Source organism: Branchiostoma floridae, unplaced genomic scaffold (assembly GCF_000003815.2).
Source record: "Branchiostoma floridae strain S238N-H82 unplaced genomic scaffold, Bfl_VNyyK Sc7u5tJ_1152, whole genome shotgun sequence".
Taxonomy (NCBI): Eukaryota; Metazoa; Chordata; class Leptocardii; order Amphioxiformes; family Branchiostomatidae; genus Branchiostoma; species Branchiostoma floridae.
This window is the reverse complement of record NW_023365618.1, coordinates 138,987-152,527: the sequence shown is the minus strand read 5'-3', so window position 1 is coordinate 152,527 and position 13,541 is coordinate 138,987. Positions and strand designations below refer to the sequence as shown.

At 41.2% G+C, this 13,541-nt stretch overlaps 1 protein-coding gene across 1 annotated transcript in view; it reads left to right on the top strand.

The window, feature by feature from the left end:
• The first annotated feature begins 2,235 nt into the window (after positions 1-2,235).
• Positions 2,236-13,541, top strand: part of LOC118407280 — a 42,272-nt gene continuing 30,966 nt past the window's right edge. The window contains exons 1-8 of the mRNA XM_035807735.1: positions 2,236-2,374; positions 7,052-7,279; positions 7,771-7,926; positions 8,541-8,771; positions 11,328-11,486; positions 11,942-12,169; positions 12,982-13,137; positions 13,522-13,541. Coding sequence (XP_035663628.1) covers positions 2,308-2,374; positions 7,052-7,279; positions 7,771-7,926; positions 8,541-8,771; positions 11,328-11,486; positions 11,942-12,169; positions 12,982-13,137; positions 13,522-13,541 — 1,245 coding nt within the window. The 5' untranslated portion in view covers positions 2,236-2,307. The remainder of the gene's footprint in view (positions 2,375-7,051; positions 7,280-7,770; positions 7,927-8,540; positions 8,772-11,327; positions 11,487-11,941; positions 12,170-12,981; positions 13,138-13,521) is intronic.

Genomic DNA, 13,541 nt, shown 5'->3' with positions numbered 1-13,541 from the left:
TCTTTCCCTCGGTCTACTTAAGGCGTGGTCACAAAGTTGGTGCAATCGTCCTACGATCGCTAACTTGGGGCATTTTTAGGACAGCCATGCATGTGTCCTACCATGTCCAGCTGTCTTGCTGCACAAAACGTTTTTTTATCCTCGTGGGTGGTTGGCTGTGTCACTGCCTATTTAAAATTCTCTCTCTATCTCTGTCATTCTTTCTTTCTCTCTCTCTCTCTGTCTCTCTTCCACACACACTCTCTCTCCCTCCCTCCCTCCCTCTCTCTCTCTATCTCTGCCCCCCCTCTCTCTCTCTTTCTCTCCCTGTCTCTCTCTCTCACTCTCTATTTTTCTCGCCTCTCTCTCTGTCTCTCTATATCTATCCATATCTATCTATATCTATATCTATCTATATCTATCTATATCTATCTATATCTATCTCTCTCTGTTATGTATTGATGTATCTATACATGTATATATCTGCCTACGTCTAAATATCTATCGATCGATGCTTGTTCTAGTTCTGGGTGTTATATCATTCATCATTAATTTGTATTTAAATCATTTCAACACACAAACATAGGCGCGCGCACGCACAAGCACACACGTACGCAATAACACACACACACAAACACATACACATACACACACATGCACACTCACACACACATATATCTATCTATATCTATACCTATACCTCTCTACGCGTATGTATTAAAGGTGAATTTGTGCAACGCTAAGGTGGTACCACAACCACCCACTACAAAGACCTTAAAAGTTCAACGACCACAAGTAGGTCTTAGAAAGGTCAATGACACATGTGAGAAATGGCAGACACGAGGCAGCGTTTTCAAAGGACACACAAACCGGCTAAAACTGGACTTGACTTTCCCCAATTGTCAATTAAAGAAGTATAGGGTTCAACTTGAAGGCAGAGAGATGATTTTTGGGGGGCGTTCTTTTTTTCACCTTTTTTTCACCGTCTACTTAAGGCGCGGTCACATAATTGGAGCGATCGTCCTACGATCGCTAACTTGGGGCATTTTTAGGATAGCCATGCATGTGTCCAACTATGTCCAGCTGTCTTGCTGCACAAAACGCTCTCTTGGATCCTCGTGGGTGGTTGGCTCCGTTTACCGTATGTATAATCCTATTATCAAAATCGTACGACGATCGAACGACCTAGAAGTGACCGCGCCCTAACACCCCTGTCTTAAGTTTGAAGATCGGCCATATTTAAGATCGACTGAGGGCTGCGCGTGTTTTTCACCTGAAAACCTTCCCCGCACACATACTGTGTACCTTGTACAATTGTTGTGCAATAAAGTTACCATTATAAGCGAGGCTCGGGCGATTGCCGCAGAATCGTCGCCCGATCGATTTTCGCCAAATGTGACAGTGGTATAACAACAGTTCACACCTGTTTAGTATAACGAAAAATAAACTGGCTGGAAGAATAAATGGTAAGTTGAAAGTGGTAGTTTGACAATAGCACAGACTATACTGATTAAAAAAAAACACTGTGTTTGATTATTGAAATAGTTTTTAAATTTCTAATAACACTAGCTGCAAAACTTAAAATACACTGCTTGTTTCCAACAAAAGATCCTTATCAGCCGATTTTGCCGACTAAGCTCAAAACACGTCTTTCGTTGCCAAGACGGGGCATTCGGCCACATGCCAGTCAGTTGCCATCAACTTGTTTTCATGTCGTTTTTTTTTCCTAGACTGTCTGTGTCTCAATATCCCATACTTGAATATTTGATATTTTTACACGCATGTGTTTTTACACGCATGTGTTTTATAAATTTGAAATATTAATCATGCACGTTAATCAAATCAAGTTCTACCATTGTCCTAATGATGATGAACCTTTGTTGACTTTTCGAGTCCACATAAGCGACGCTTTATAAAGTTATTTGGATACATTAGTTAGGCCATGTTTACTTGATTATATGGTTGACATCTTATTGGAACCCCAAAACTGATGCCAGCGTGAGAATAAAAGAAGTGGACAGAAAGAATGAACAAATGAATGGACACACAGAGTAGCATTCCAAACAGTAGATTGTTTCCGATATATTTGAAAAAAAAAATGCTATGGCATATAGTTGCTCATTTTCAGCTGCCTCTTACGATTCACCGCATTGTTGAAAACTTTGTTCCCCTGTGGAGGCAGCCAAAAATTGGTGAGGGCGTTGATGCTATCCAAATAAGCAGATGAACATGGCCTTATATATGGCCTAGTGGGCTTCACGTTGGCTCCACAACTCCGGTTTGAGCCAGTATAGCGGTTGCAGCGGATTGCAGCGGACTGTAGTCAAGATGTTGCGCGTCGGAAAAGCTCTTTTCCTGGTGATCAACATAGCAGTTCTTGGGCTTTGTGCTGCTGGTATGTACTTTTATTGTGATGTTATATTGCAACAATGTTTTATGATTTTTTCAATGAAGATTTTGCCTAATTTTGAACCAGTGCAATGGAAATATATTAAGGTTCTTCAAAACTCTAGTTACGGGGTGTCATTGGATGTTAGTAGAGTGTTCACCTTGCATTCAGTTGGTTATGAATTCAATGATCCCTTGTCTTTCCATACATGGTTACAGATTTTAAGAGTGGGTACAGGTGCAGACAAATCAGTAACAGATCAGTTTTAGGTCCAAAGAATTAGGTCCGGACCTGACCCACACCCTGATTGTTTTTGAAAAGTTATGACTGAGCGATACTCAAAATAATGGTCAATTTTTCCTACAAAGTCCTTTGAATCTGTTTGGTAGAGTATCCAACCTCCACTGACATTTAAAAATCATATCGTCATGTAAACAACTCTAACAACATCTGTATGTCAATTTATAAATATTGATCGAGTTAAAATGTAGAAAACTTTGCAGAAAATGACCATCAGCTCTCTTCTACTTCACTCTTGCAGATACGGATGCTTTAGGGGTTAGAACGAGCTCGGGGTGACAATCATACCTGGTCATACAGAATATTGCTGTATTTGTTTAGCTCTCAGCACCCACATGAAATAGAGTATTACAAGACGAGTTTTGAATTCATTCTGCTTACAGTTCACTATCCATGCCCTGATTTTAGTACAAAGCCAAACGTCAAGTTACGTAACTCCTGACCGTTGTGTGCTGAACTATAGGGCTACCAACTGACAACTTGCGTCGCATTCTAGTTATCTACATGACAAACGAAGATATAGCTTTGGGTTTGTCTGTCTGTCTGTCTGTCTGTCTCTCTCTGTCTCTGTCTGTATGTCTCTGTCTGTCTGTCTGTCTGTCAATGTCTGTCTGTCTCTGTCTCTGTCTGTCTTTCTGTCTGTCTGTCTCTGTTTGTCTCTGTTTGTCTGTCTGTATATTTGCGTTTCCGGATTTTTCATTCAGCATAAGACAAGAACACTTTAATGTACTACTGTAATATTTGGTATATGGGTTGATGTTGGGAAGAATTCGAGGAAGGTACAGTGTTTTCCATTATAGGACTGAAATACATGTAATATGTAGTTTCTGGCAGGTAGGTACAGTGTTTTCCATTATAGGACTGAAATACATGTAATACCCAGTTTCTGGCAGGTGGAACACTAACAGATGACAATTTTGTAAATGACAGTTTATATGATTGGACTGTCAACATTGTTTATTTATGTATTCATCATTGTGACCTGTTTAAGTTATGTCTACTTATCCAAGCATAGATCATTTAGATGTGAAAGTGATATACAAATGTAAGATCAAATTGTTTTATTGACATATGAGGTCGAACAGTTGTTATGAAATGAATGGTTACGAAAATCCAACTTTGTTTGGTGAGCGATCGTCATCAAGTGGATGGTAGACATGTACAATCAGCTAAGGGCACAACCCGCCGTACGTGCAATTTGTCCGTACGTTTTTTTAAGAGGCCACGTCCATCACGTATTTCTGAAAACGTTCAGGCTGTACAGGGCAGGCGCGTCGCCCGTACTGGCGCGTTTCCTCAACCCGATGGCACACAGAGTTTTGCTTGCACGTTAAGTTCTATGGCGTGTCTGCGTGCTCCAAAATCAGTCGGATTCCCTACGAGTACGGATGCGGTACTTACCACTTACGGATCTCAAAAGACTGCCCACGTTTAAGCACGTAAAGAGCACGTATTTGCACGTACGGCGGGTTGTGCTCTTAGGGTCTCATACCGGACTTATGACGTCTCATATATAACAATGCTTAATTATGCAACTTTAATGGGCATGATATCCAATAAAGAAACAGTTCGGCCGGAGACTTTTTAATTTCTATTGCAAGATCACATATCCAGTAATCAATAAAAAAATGTTTCCCAAATATGACCGGACAATCGATTTTTATAACATCTATAACTGCACTTAAATACTATCAACAAAGACGGGCTTTCCTTCAATGACCCGCTGACCGCATTACTCAGGATAAACAAACGTACACGTCCGACGCTCAGTCGAATGCCGAGACTTTCCTAAAGTATACCCGATCCTGTCAGAAATACACAACCTTTCATCTCAAATCTTTCTACATAAAAGGCAATTTATCATCGACATAAACACGCGATTTGGGGGGGGGGGGTCATTCATATTTCGCAAGGATTTACTTGTGAGTGCCCACCGCGGAGTAATACCGGAACGAGACCTTAGCTATAGGGTGTGAAACAGAGTTCATATACATGGCGTGACTGAGAAACACCCGGGTTCGCTCACTCTGACGCTGTCAAATGTGTTTTCTTCTCAAAGTCAAAGGGTCAATGTCAGTAAATAACAGGGCCGTGTACCAAAAGTGGTTACTCAAGAAACTGGATATGGTTTTGGAAACGGGTCTGACGTCACTGACGAAAACTGGTGGATTCAAGTTTAACCGTGTCTGACGTCACTGACAAAAACTGGTGGATTCAAGTTTAACCGTGTCTGACGTCACTGACGAAAACTGGTGGATTCAAGTTTTACCGTGTCTGACGTCACTGACGAAAACTGGTGGATTCAAGTTTAAGGGGGCACAACCCAGTTTATTTGGGGGTTCAAATGGAGGCGGCACACCCTGAAGTCTAGCAACCATCTCTTCCAGGGAATTATCCTGAAGAAAAATATGGGGTGAGAGGATATTCCTTCAGCTACAAGACCAACTGAGTTTCGATCCTTCAACTTCTTTAATTTTGAAAAATTATAGGGAAAAACCATTATTTTCATGTCAAAAATGATGCACAAAATCGGGCATTTTCGCATTGGATAAAACAGATGAAGCAGATTTTTCCGGCAAGCACGACTGATACTGCCAGAAAGAGGAAAGTCTAAAGAGTAATCCAGCCAATTATGAAGAAAATTCTAGTACTACAGTTTTTTTAATCATCCAAGACGCGCGGCATTGCAACTTGGCTTAACACAGCGCTTCAGAGGTCAATCTAGGTCACGAGCCTAATCACATTCAGGCGTAGGAATATCCCGGAAGTAAGCCGCGGACCAAAACACAATTTGCACCAAAAACACACCATTTCCTACGCCTTTCAGCCATGTAACCGTTTAATGTCATTTCGCAGGAAATAATGAGAAATCTCCACTCAAACATAGACCCTCGGAAGCCTTTCGTCACTTTTTTGTCGCGGAAGAACTGGGGTGTGCACCGTTAACCGTGTCTGACGTCACTGACGAAAACTGGTGGATTCAAGTTTAACCGTGTCTGACGTCACTGACGAAAACTGGTGGATTCAAGTTTAACCGTGTCTGACGTCACTGACGAAAACCGGTGGATTCCAGTTGAAAGGTGTCTGACGTCACTGACGAAAACCGGTGGATTCTAGTTGTAACGTCTGACCGTTTCCAAAACCACGTGCAGGTTGAATGACTACTTTTTGGCATATCTTATAACCTGGATGTCTAACCTACATTGACGTAACAGGGCCATGTTTTTTTGTTACCGGGTGTCAATGACATTGTCAAGGTTCATGAAGCGCAAAGGGGAATGCACAGACAGATGGCACACAAAGCTTTGCCTGCACGTGAAGTTCTACGGCGTGTCTGCGTGCTCCAAAATCCGTCGGATTTCCTACGAGTTCGTACGGAGGCGGTACTTTTACCACTTACGGATTACTAAGTACAAAGGAGCACGATTTTAGTCAGGCTACTATACGGGTAAGTCTTGATGAGACCTTGGAAGTAGGCCATGTCTGTACGACCTTAAAACCTTGAACTTCTTGGCAGTGGCAGACAAGACTTCTCTATATCCTTCTTGGCCGAACTCCTGCTTGCATAATGGTTCGACTGACGTACTCTCCAAGCAGATCCTACGGTAGAAAAATATAGTACCAAAAGCTGGCAAAATAGTGGTCGGCCAAGGACTGTGCATTGGCTACCTCTTGGCTATCGAACGGGCAGCATATATGCATATTTCAAGTAGAAATCAGTATAGAAAATATAGCGCACAAAAATGTAAAATCCATACAAAAAAAAGGAATTTTTTTCTCCCGGATTTAGTGGATTTCCGTTGCATTCTTTGGATAGTTCTGTGAATAGTCGGATATATCCCTTACTGGGTATCGGTACAGAAAATCCAGATCCAGGTATGGTCCAGGTCCAGGTTGTGACGGGCCCTTCGGTGTAATATAACCAGCTGTTGCCGCGCCGCGTACCTACGAAGCTGTGTGTTACGCGGTTATACCGGCTATATAGATACAGATACAGATACAGATACAGATACAGGTCCAGTTCCAGAAGATTAGGTCCATGTCCGAACCTGGACCCTATTATCCGTAAAAACTTGTGAATGAGTGATACTCAAAACAATCGTCCTTTTTGCTACACTTGACTTTGTTTGGTGGAGTATAAATATCAGACGTCCACTTGCGTTTTAACATCCTATCATCATGTTAACAACACTAACTGCCTCTGTTTGATGAGGTTTGGCCGAGGGGTACCCCGGTACTGACGGGCACCGATGTATTTTTAACCTAAGCCTTACGAAGATTTTTGGAGAGCGAGTTTACAGTATGACTACCATGTAGAAGCGCCACCTACCGACACATATAAGGAATGCATATAATACGGTAGTTTCCATTGTATTTCTCTAGACCCGACATGGAATGCAATTGACGGCCGGTTGAAGTTCGTGTCGGTTGGATCCAAGGGAGTCTGGGGAGTTAATAGTAACGACGACATCTATTACCGCTCGGGAACCCAGGAGAACGGAGGGTCTTCAGGCAGCGGCTGGGAGCACATCGCGGGTAAACTGAAGCAGATCTCGTCAGGACACTCCGTCTGGGGCGTCAACGCCAACGATGATATTTTCATACGACAAGGTCAGAGTGTACCTTTTTTTCATTAGCGTCCATCCAGGCTTTAACCCATTTGTTACGAACATTAAAGTTAGGAATATGTAATGTCAGAAGTGTAAAAAGTGCTCCAAAGTAACTAAATTTTATTTAACTTCGTCCTGTTGATCCTACTCAGACATTTCTTTTTTCTCTTTGTTCTTGTTTCCTTTGAGGGGATGGGAGAATGTTGGCATAGATTATGTAAATGCCAATTTTTAAAATCATTTATGATAAAATGTAGGAATGTAATTCTGTCAAACAAAAGTATGGCGTCTAGGTAGTTGTTGTTAAGAAGACTATATCGTTCACGAACAAAAAAATATGCTAGATAAATTTACTCGCATAATAAATGAGACAGTCTGTAAAGGCTTTACATAGCACATGGAGATATGAGGTCTCTGAACTCTTAACTTTTTAACATTTTTATCTAAATGTGTTTATCGTAGGCTAAACAACCCCTTATACCCCTTCATTAGGAGTAACAGCCAGTAGCCCTACAGGAACCAGCTGGCTCAATGTTGTAGGAAAGCTGAAGCAACTGGACGTCAGCTCCACAGCTAACCAGGTGTGGGGCGTCAACTCGAACGACAACATCTACCGACGGACTGGCATCAGTACTGAAGAACCCGCTGGTACGATACGCACTTTAACCGTCAGGATTTTAGCTGTGTTGTTGTCAGGCTGTAAGATCTAGATTCTAAGTGTCGTTAGAATTCTAGCTGTGTTGTTGTTAGGCTGTAAGAATTCTAGCTGTCGTTAGAATTCTAGCTGTCGTTAGAATTCTAGGTGCCTTGTTGTTAGACTGTAAGGATTCTACCTGTCGTTAGAATTCTACCTGACGTTAAAATTCTACCTGCCGTTAAAATTCTAGCTGATTGTGTTCTTGTTAACCTGTAATACTTTTATCTGTCGTCAGAATTCTAGCTGTGTTATTGTTAGACATTAACGAATTCTAGTTGTCGTTAGACTTCCAACTGTCGTTAAGATTCTAGCTGACGTTATAATTCTAGCTGTGTTGTTGTTAGACTGTACGAATTCTAGATATCGTTAGAATTCTGGCTGTCGTTAGAACTCTAGCTGTCGTCAGAATTCTAGCTGTACATGTGTTGTAGACTGTAATAATTCCAGTTGCCGTTAGAATTCTAGCTGTCGTTAGAATTCTAGCTGTGTTGTTGTTAGACTGTAAGAATTCTAGCTGTTGTTAGAAATCTAGTTGTCGTTAGAATTCTTCCTGTGTCTCCAACAGGTACAAATTGGGAACAGATCGATGGCTTGCTGAAGCATGTGTCGGTTGGTCCGGCTGGTGTTTGGGGTGTGAACGCGAATGACGACATCTTCTACCGTACGGGGACATTCGGTAATGAGGCGTCTGCAGGCAGTGGTTGGGAGCACATTGCCGGGAAACTAAAGCAGATTTCATCAGGAGACAACATCGTATGGGGAGTCAACGTCAACGACGACATCTTTATCAGAGAAGGTAAGTCAGGTTGCAAAAACTAAGCTGATAAAAAGGAAAGTCTATACGCTAAAAGTTGAGAGCCCTCCCGATGTTTTAACGGTGGCTTGTCAAGTGACACATGACCAGGTGGAGTTTGAAAAGCAAGGTGGTCTATCACCGTAAATACCGAAGGCAGGGTGCATTACGTGTTAGAACTAACATTTATAAGAAGTTCAAATGAAATCATCTCTACTACTCTACAACAATTACAGAAAAAAATGCTTTTTGTCATAAACCCGTAATAACGAACTCATCGGTGTATATACAATATGAATTGAGGCTTGTCGTAGATGTACGCCCTGGTGTAATAATGAAACAACATTGAAATCTTCTGTTACTTCTAAATTTGAGCCAGGAAAGAGAATACTTTAAATACATTTAATTTCGCGGAAATTTAATTTCGCGGTATCGGGAAAAAAGTTTTTTTTCGCTGTGGTCTTAATTTCGCGGTAGCACCATGCACTATATAAAGTCTCTTACTGCCATGGAAAAATTTTCGCGGTGACTTAATGTTAGTGAACATAAAACCACCGCGAAAGTTTCTGCATTTACAGTAGTTAAACAAAAAACCATATTCGAACAGTCTTCTTCGTTTCACAACCTCTTTTTATTCTTCTGCAGACGTTTCGGTGACTGTCTGTCACCTTCATCAGTGCAAAATGAAATATACTAACGTTACTCGGTGCGATATGACCTATACAGTGCAAATCGAACTAAACCTATTGTGACGTAATTCCTTGACATGGAATGTTCTCGAACGTGATACGTTAATCATCCTTGCCACTTTGTGACGTAGTGGCAAGGATGCGGTCCCAAACATGGCTAAGTTTATACCCCCCTTCGTCTCTATTCATTACTGCTGTAGACTTTCTGATCCAGATGGCTTCCTTTACCCAACGTGTGTATTTGTTGTCCTCTCTGTCAATAACCTTAGCCCCCTCCCAATCTATTACACAGTTATTTCTTGCAATGTGGTCTGTCACCGCTGACTTGTTTTCCTCTTTCTCTGCTTCTTTCTTCTGCGCCCTGGTGTACTTTCTTCCTTCAACATTTGTTGCTTCCTTTCTGTGTTCTGCTAATCTAGTGCCGACAACAGCACCAGTAAAATGCAAACCTAAACTATGGAAACGCTATGTGGATGATGTGATGGAAATAATAAAAAAGGGAGTACAGCAGGACCTGACGGATCATCTCAACACGGTGGACCCCACAGGCAGCATAAAGTTCACCTACGAAGAAGAACAAAACGGCACACTTCCATTTCTGGACACACTGCTAATAAGGAAGGATGATGGCACAGTGAAATTGCTAGTCTACAGAAAAGAAACACACACAGACCAATATCTGAACTTCAAATCACACCACCCGCTCCACCAGAAGCTAGGAGTTATCCGCACATTAATGGATAGATGCAGGGCGATTGTAACAGAAGACCAAGACAGACAACAAGAAATAGAACATATCAAGCAGGCACTGACTAGATGTGGGTACCCTGAGTGGGCCTTCAAACGAGTCGCACAACAGACGATGGGACAAAAGCCGAAGAATACAGAGAAAAAGAAACAAGAAGAAAAGTCCAGAGGCATGGTGACACTTCCATACATAAAAGGAGTTACAGAGCCACTAGAGAGAATATTCCGACGGCACAAGATCACTACAGCAGTAAAACCCAAAACCACCCTGAGGAGACTTTTAGTCCACCCCAAAGACAAATTAGAAGACGCTGTAAAAACAGATTGTGTGTATAAAATTCCATGTAAAAGTTGTAGCAAAGTATATATTGGAGAGACGGGAAGAACATTTGGCACTAGATTAGCAGAACACAGAAAGGAAGCAACAAATGTTGAAGGAAGAAAGTACACCAGGGCGCAGAAGAAAGAAGCAGAGAAAGAGGAAAACAAGTCAGCGGTGACAGACCACATTGCAAGAAATAACTGTGTAATAGATTGGGAGGGGGCTAAGGTTATTGACAGAGAGGACAACAAATACACACGTTGGGTAAAGGAAGCCATCTGGATCAGAAAGTCTACAGCAGTAATGAATAGAGACGAAGGGGGGTATAAACTTAGCCATGTTTGGGACCGCATCCTTGCCACTACGTCACAAAGTGGCAAGGATGATTAACGTATCACGTTCGAGAACATTCCATGTCAAGGAATTACGTCACAATAGGTTTAGTTCGATTTGCACTGTATAGGTCATATCGCACCGAGTAACGTTAGTATATTTCATTTTGCACTGATGAAGGCGACAGACAGTCACCGAAACGTCTGCAGAAGAATAAAAAGAGGTTGTGAAACGAAGAAGACTGTTCGATTAATCTACCAACCTGATGAAACTATTTACGGAAAAAACCATATTGTTATTCCACCTCTATATTGATAGTTCCGTTGACTGCAAACAAAAAAGACAACACTTTTTTGTCTTTAGTTTCTTTTAGTACAAACCGTACTTACTAAATTGATGACTAAAATGTGTCACCAGTTCACCGTCTTCACTCCGCCAAGGGGCTTGACTAATACTTTTTTTCCTCAGGGATAAGCTCGAGCACTCCGGCTGGAACTGGTTGGCGGCAGATTCCAGGAAAACTCAAGCAGGTCGAGGCAAGTCCAGAAAGCCAGCAGGCGTGGGGTGTCAATTCTGGAGACTTAATTTACCACCGTACAAGCCCACCTACGACTGACCCATCAGGTCAGAAAATAACACTTTCATACTCAATTACTTACCCTACATAATGTAATGTTAAAATTGCTATGTGTGAGTTATATCGGTTCTCTGTACCACATTTGCCCAAAACGTAATGTTTTAGGCGGCGTTTGCAGTGGTTTTTATTTGTAGTTCACGATGTGACTCAGTAAGCTTTTAATAGATTGCTGTGAAATTTCATAAAATGATGGTAATTAGCAAGTGGAACAAACAATTACAGATTTGTAGTAAACATGAAGTTCGATTTATCTTTCTTGTCCTCAGTTATCGAAATAGTCACAATTTTTATAGCTCTTGCGTTTCTTACAAAATTTGCTGAAATGGATGCATAAATGCGTAAAATGCAAGTAGAAACAAACGTCACCGTGCACTAATATTTAGAAAAATAAATACTATATAAAGCAAGTTTGCTACGTAATACAATTTCAATTGTATTTCTTTAGGCCCAACATGGAATGCAATTGACGGCCGGTTGAAGTTCGTGTCGGTTGGATCCAAGGGAGTCTGGGGAGTTAATAGTAACGACGACATCTTCTACCGCACGGGAACCCAGGAGAACGGACAGTCTTCAGGCAGCGGCTGGGAGAACATCGCCGGTAAACTGAAGCAGATCTCTTCAGGACACTCCGTCTGGGGCGTCAACGCTAACGATGATATTTTCATACGACAAGGTCAGTGATAAACTAAATCTGTTGACCTATTTTCCGGTAATTATCTGTAAAGCAAAACGTCTAACTGCACTTGGTCATCTTGGATCCGCCATCTTAAATTTTCGAAAATCCTTTTTTTAAATATAACCCCAATAAGACTAAAACATTCTTTTGAATATTTTTTGTTGAAAAAATACCAGGTAGTGAAGAATGTCAGGGGTCAAATAACTCGGTTATGGCGGAGTTAACGATTTTTTTTACCTCCATGAAAAATAGAGGTGTTGTTTTGGAGTGTTTATGTATGTGTGTGTGTGTGTGTGTTACCGGATATTTGTAGTCAACTTACAATACAAGATGAATTGTAATGATATTTTGTTTGTGAATAGGGATAAGAGAAACGAAATTCATAGACAATTTTGGGTCCCTGTCTTTTACCTTTTGTCTTACACATGTCATTGTTCTAATTTTTACGGTAGATGTAAGATGTAAGAAATAAACGATGTAGGTCTTGGCCTCGTAGCAACCTTCTCTGGACTGAAAGAGGCGTTTTTAAAGGATTGTAATTAAAAAATGAACGGTGAATAATGATAAATTCGCTATGCTGTTAGTTTAGACAAACATCTACACAACGATACGAAACATTAACATGAGGCATCAACATGTATATGATACATAAACACACTTACTACATACAAGAGTCTTATTCGTATATTCAGTGTGGAAATGACACAAATCCATAGGTGGACATAACCTGTGTGACGTGTAAGTTAGTTAAAGATGCACACGACCATGCGTAAATTATGTTAATATGCAATTTATTTATATGACTTTAGGTGTAACAGCCAGTAGCCCTACAGGAACCAGCTGGCTCAATGTTGAAGGAAAGCTGAAGCAACTGGACGTGAGCTCCACCGCTAACCAGGTGTGGGGCGTCAACTCGAACGACAACATCTACCGAAGGACTGGCATCAGTACTGATAATCCCGCTGGTACGAAATTTGCTTTAGTTCTCAGGATTCTAGCTGTGTTGTTGTTAGACTGTAATAATTCTAGCTGTAGTTTGGATTCCAGCTGTGTTGTTGTTAGGCTGTAAGAATTCTAGCTGTCGTTAGAATTCTAGCTGTCGTTAGAATTCTAGCTGTCGTTAGAATTCTAGGTGTCTTGTTGTTAGACTGTACGAATTCCAGTTGTCGTTAGAATTCTGGCTATCGTTAGAATTCTTGCTGTCGTTAGAACTCTAGCTGTCGTCAGAATTCTAGCTGTGTTGTAGACTGTAATGATTCCAGCTGTCGTTAGAATTCTAGCTGTCGTTAGAATTCTAGCTGTTGTTAGAAATCTAGTTGTCGTTAGAATTCTTCCTGTGTCTCCAACAGGTACAAGTTGGGAACAGCTC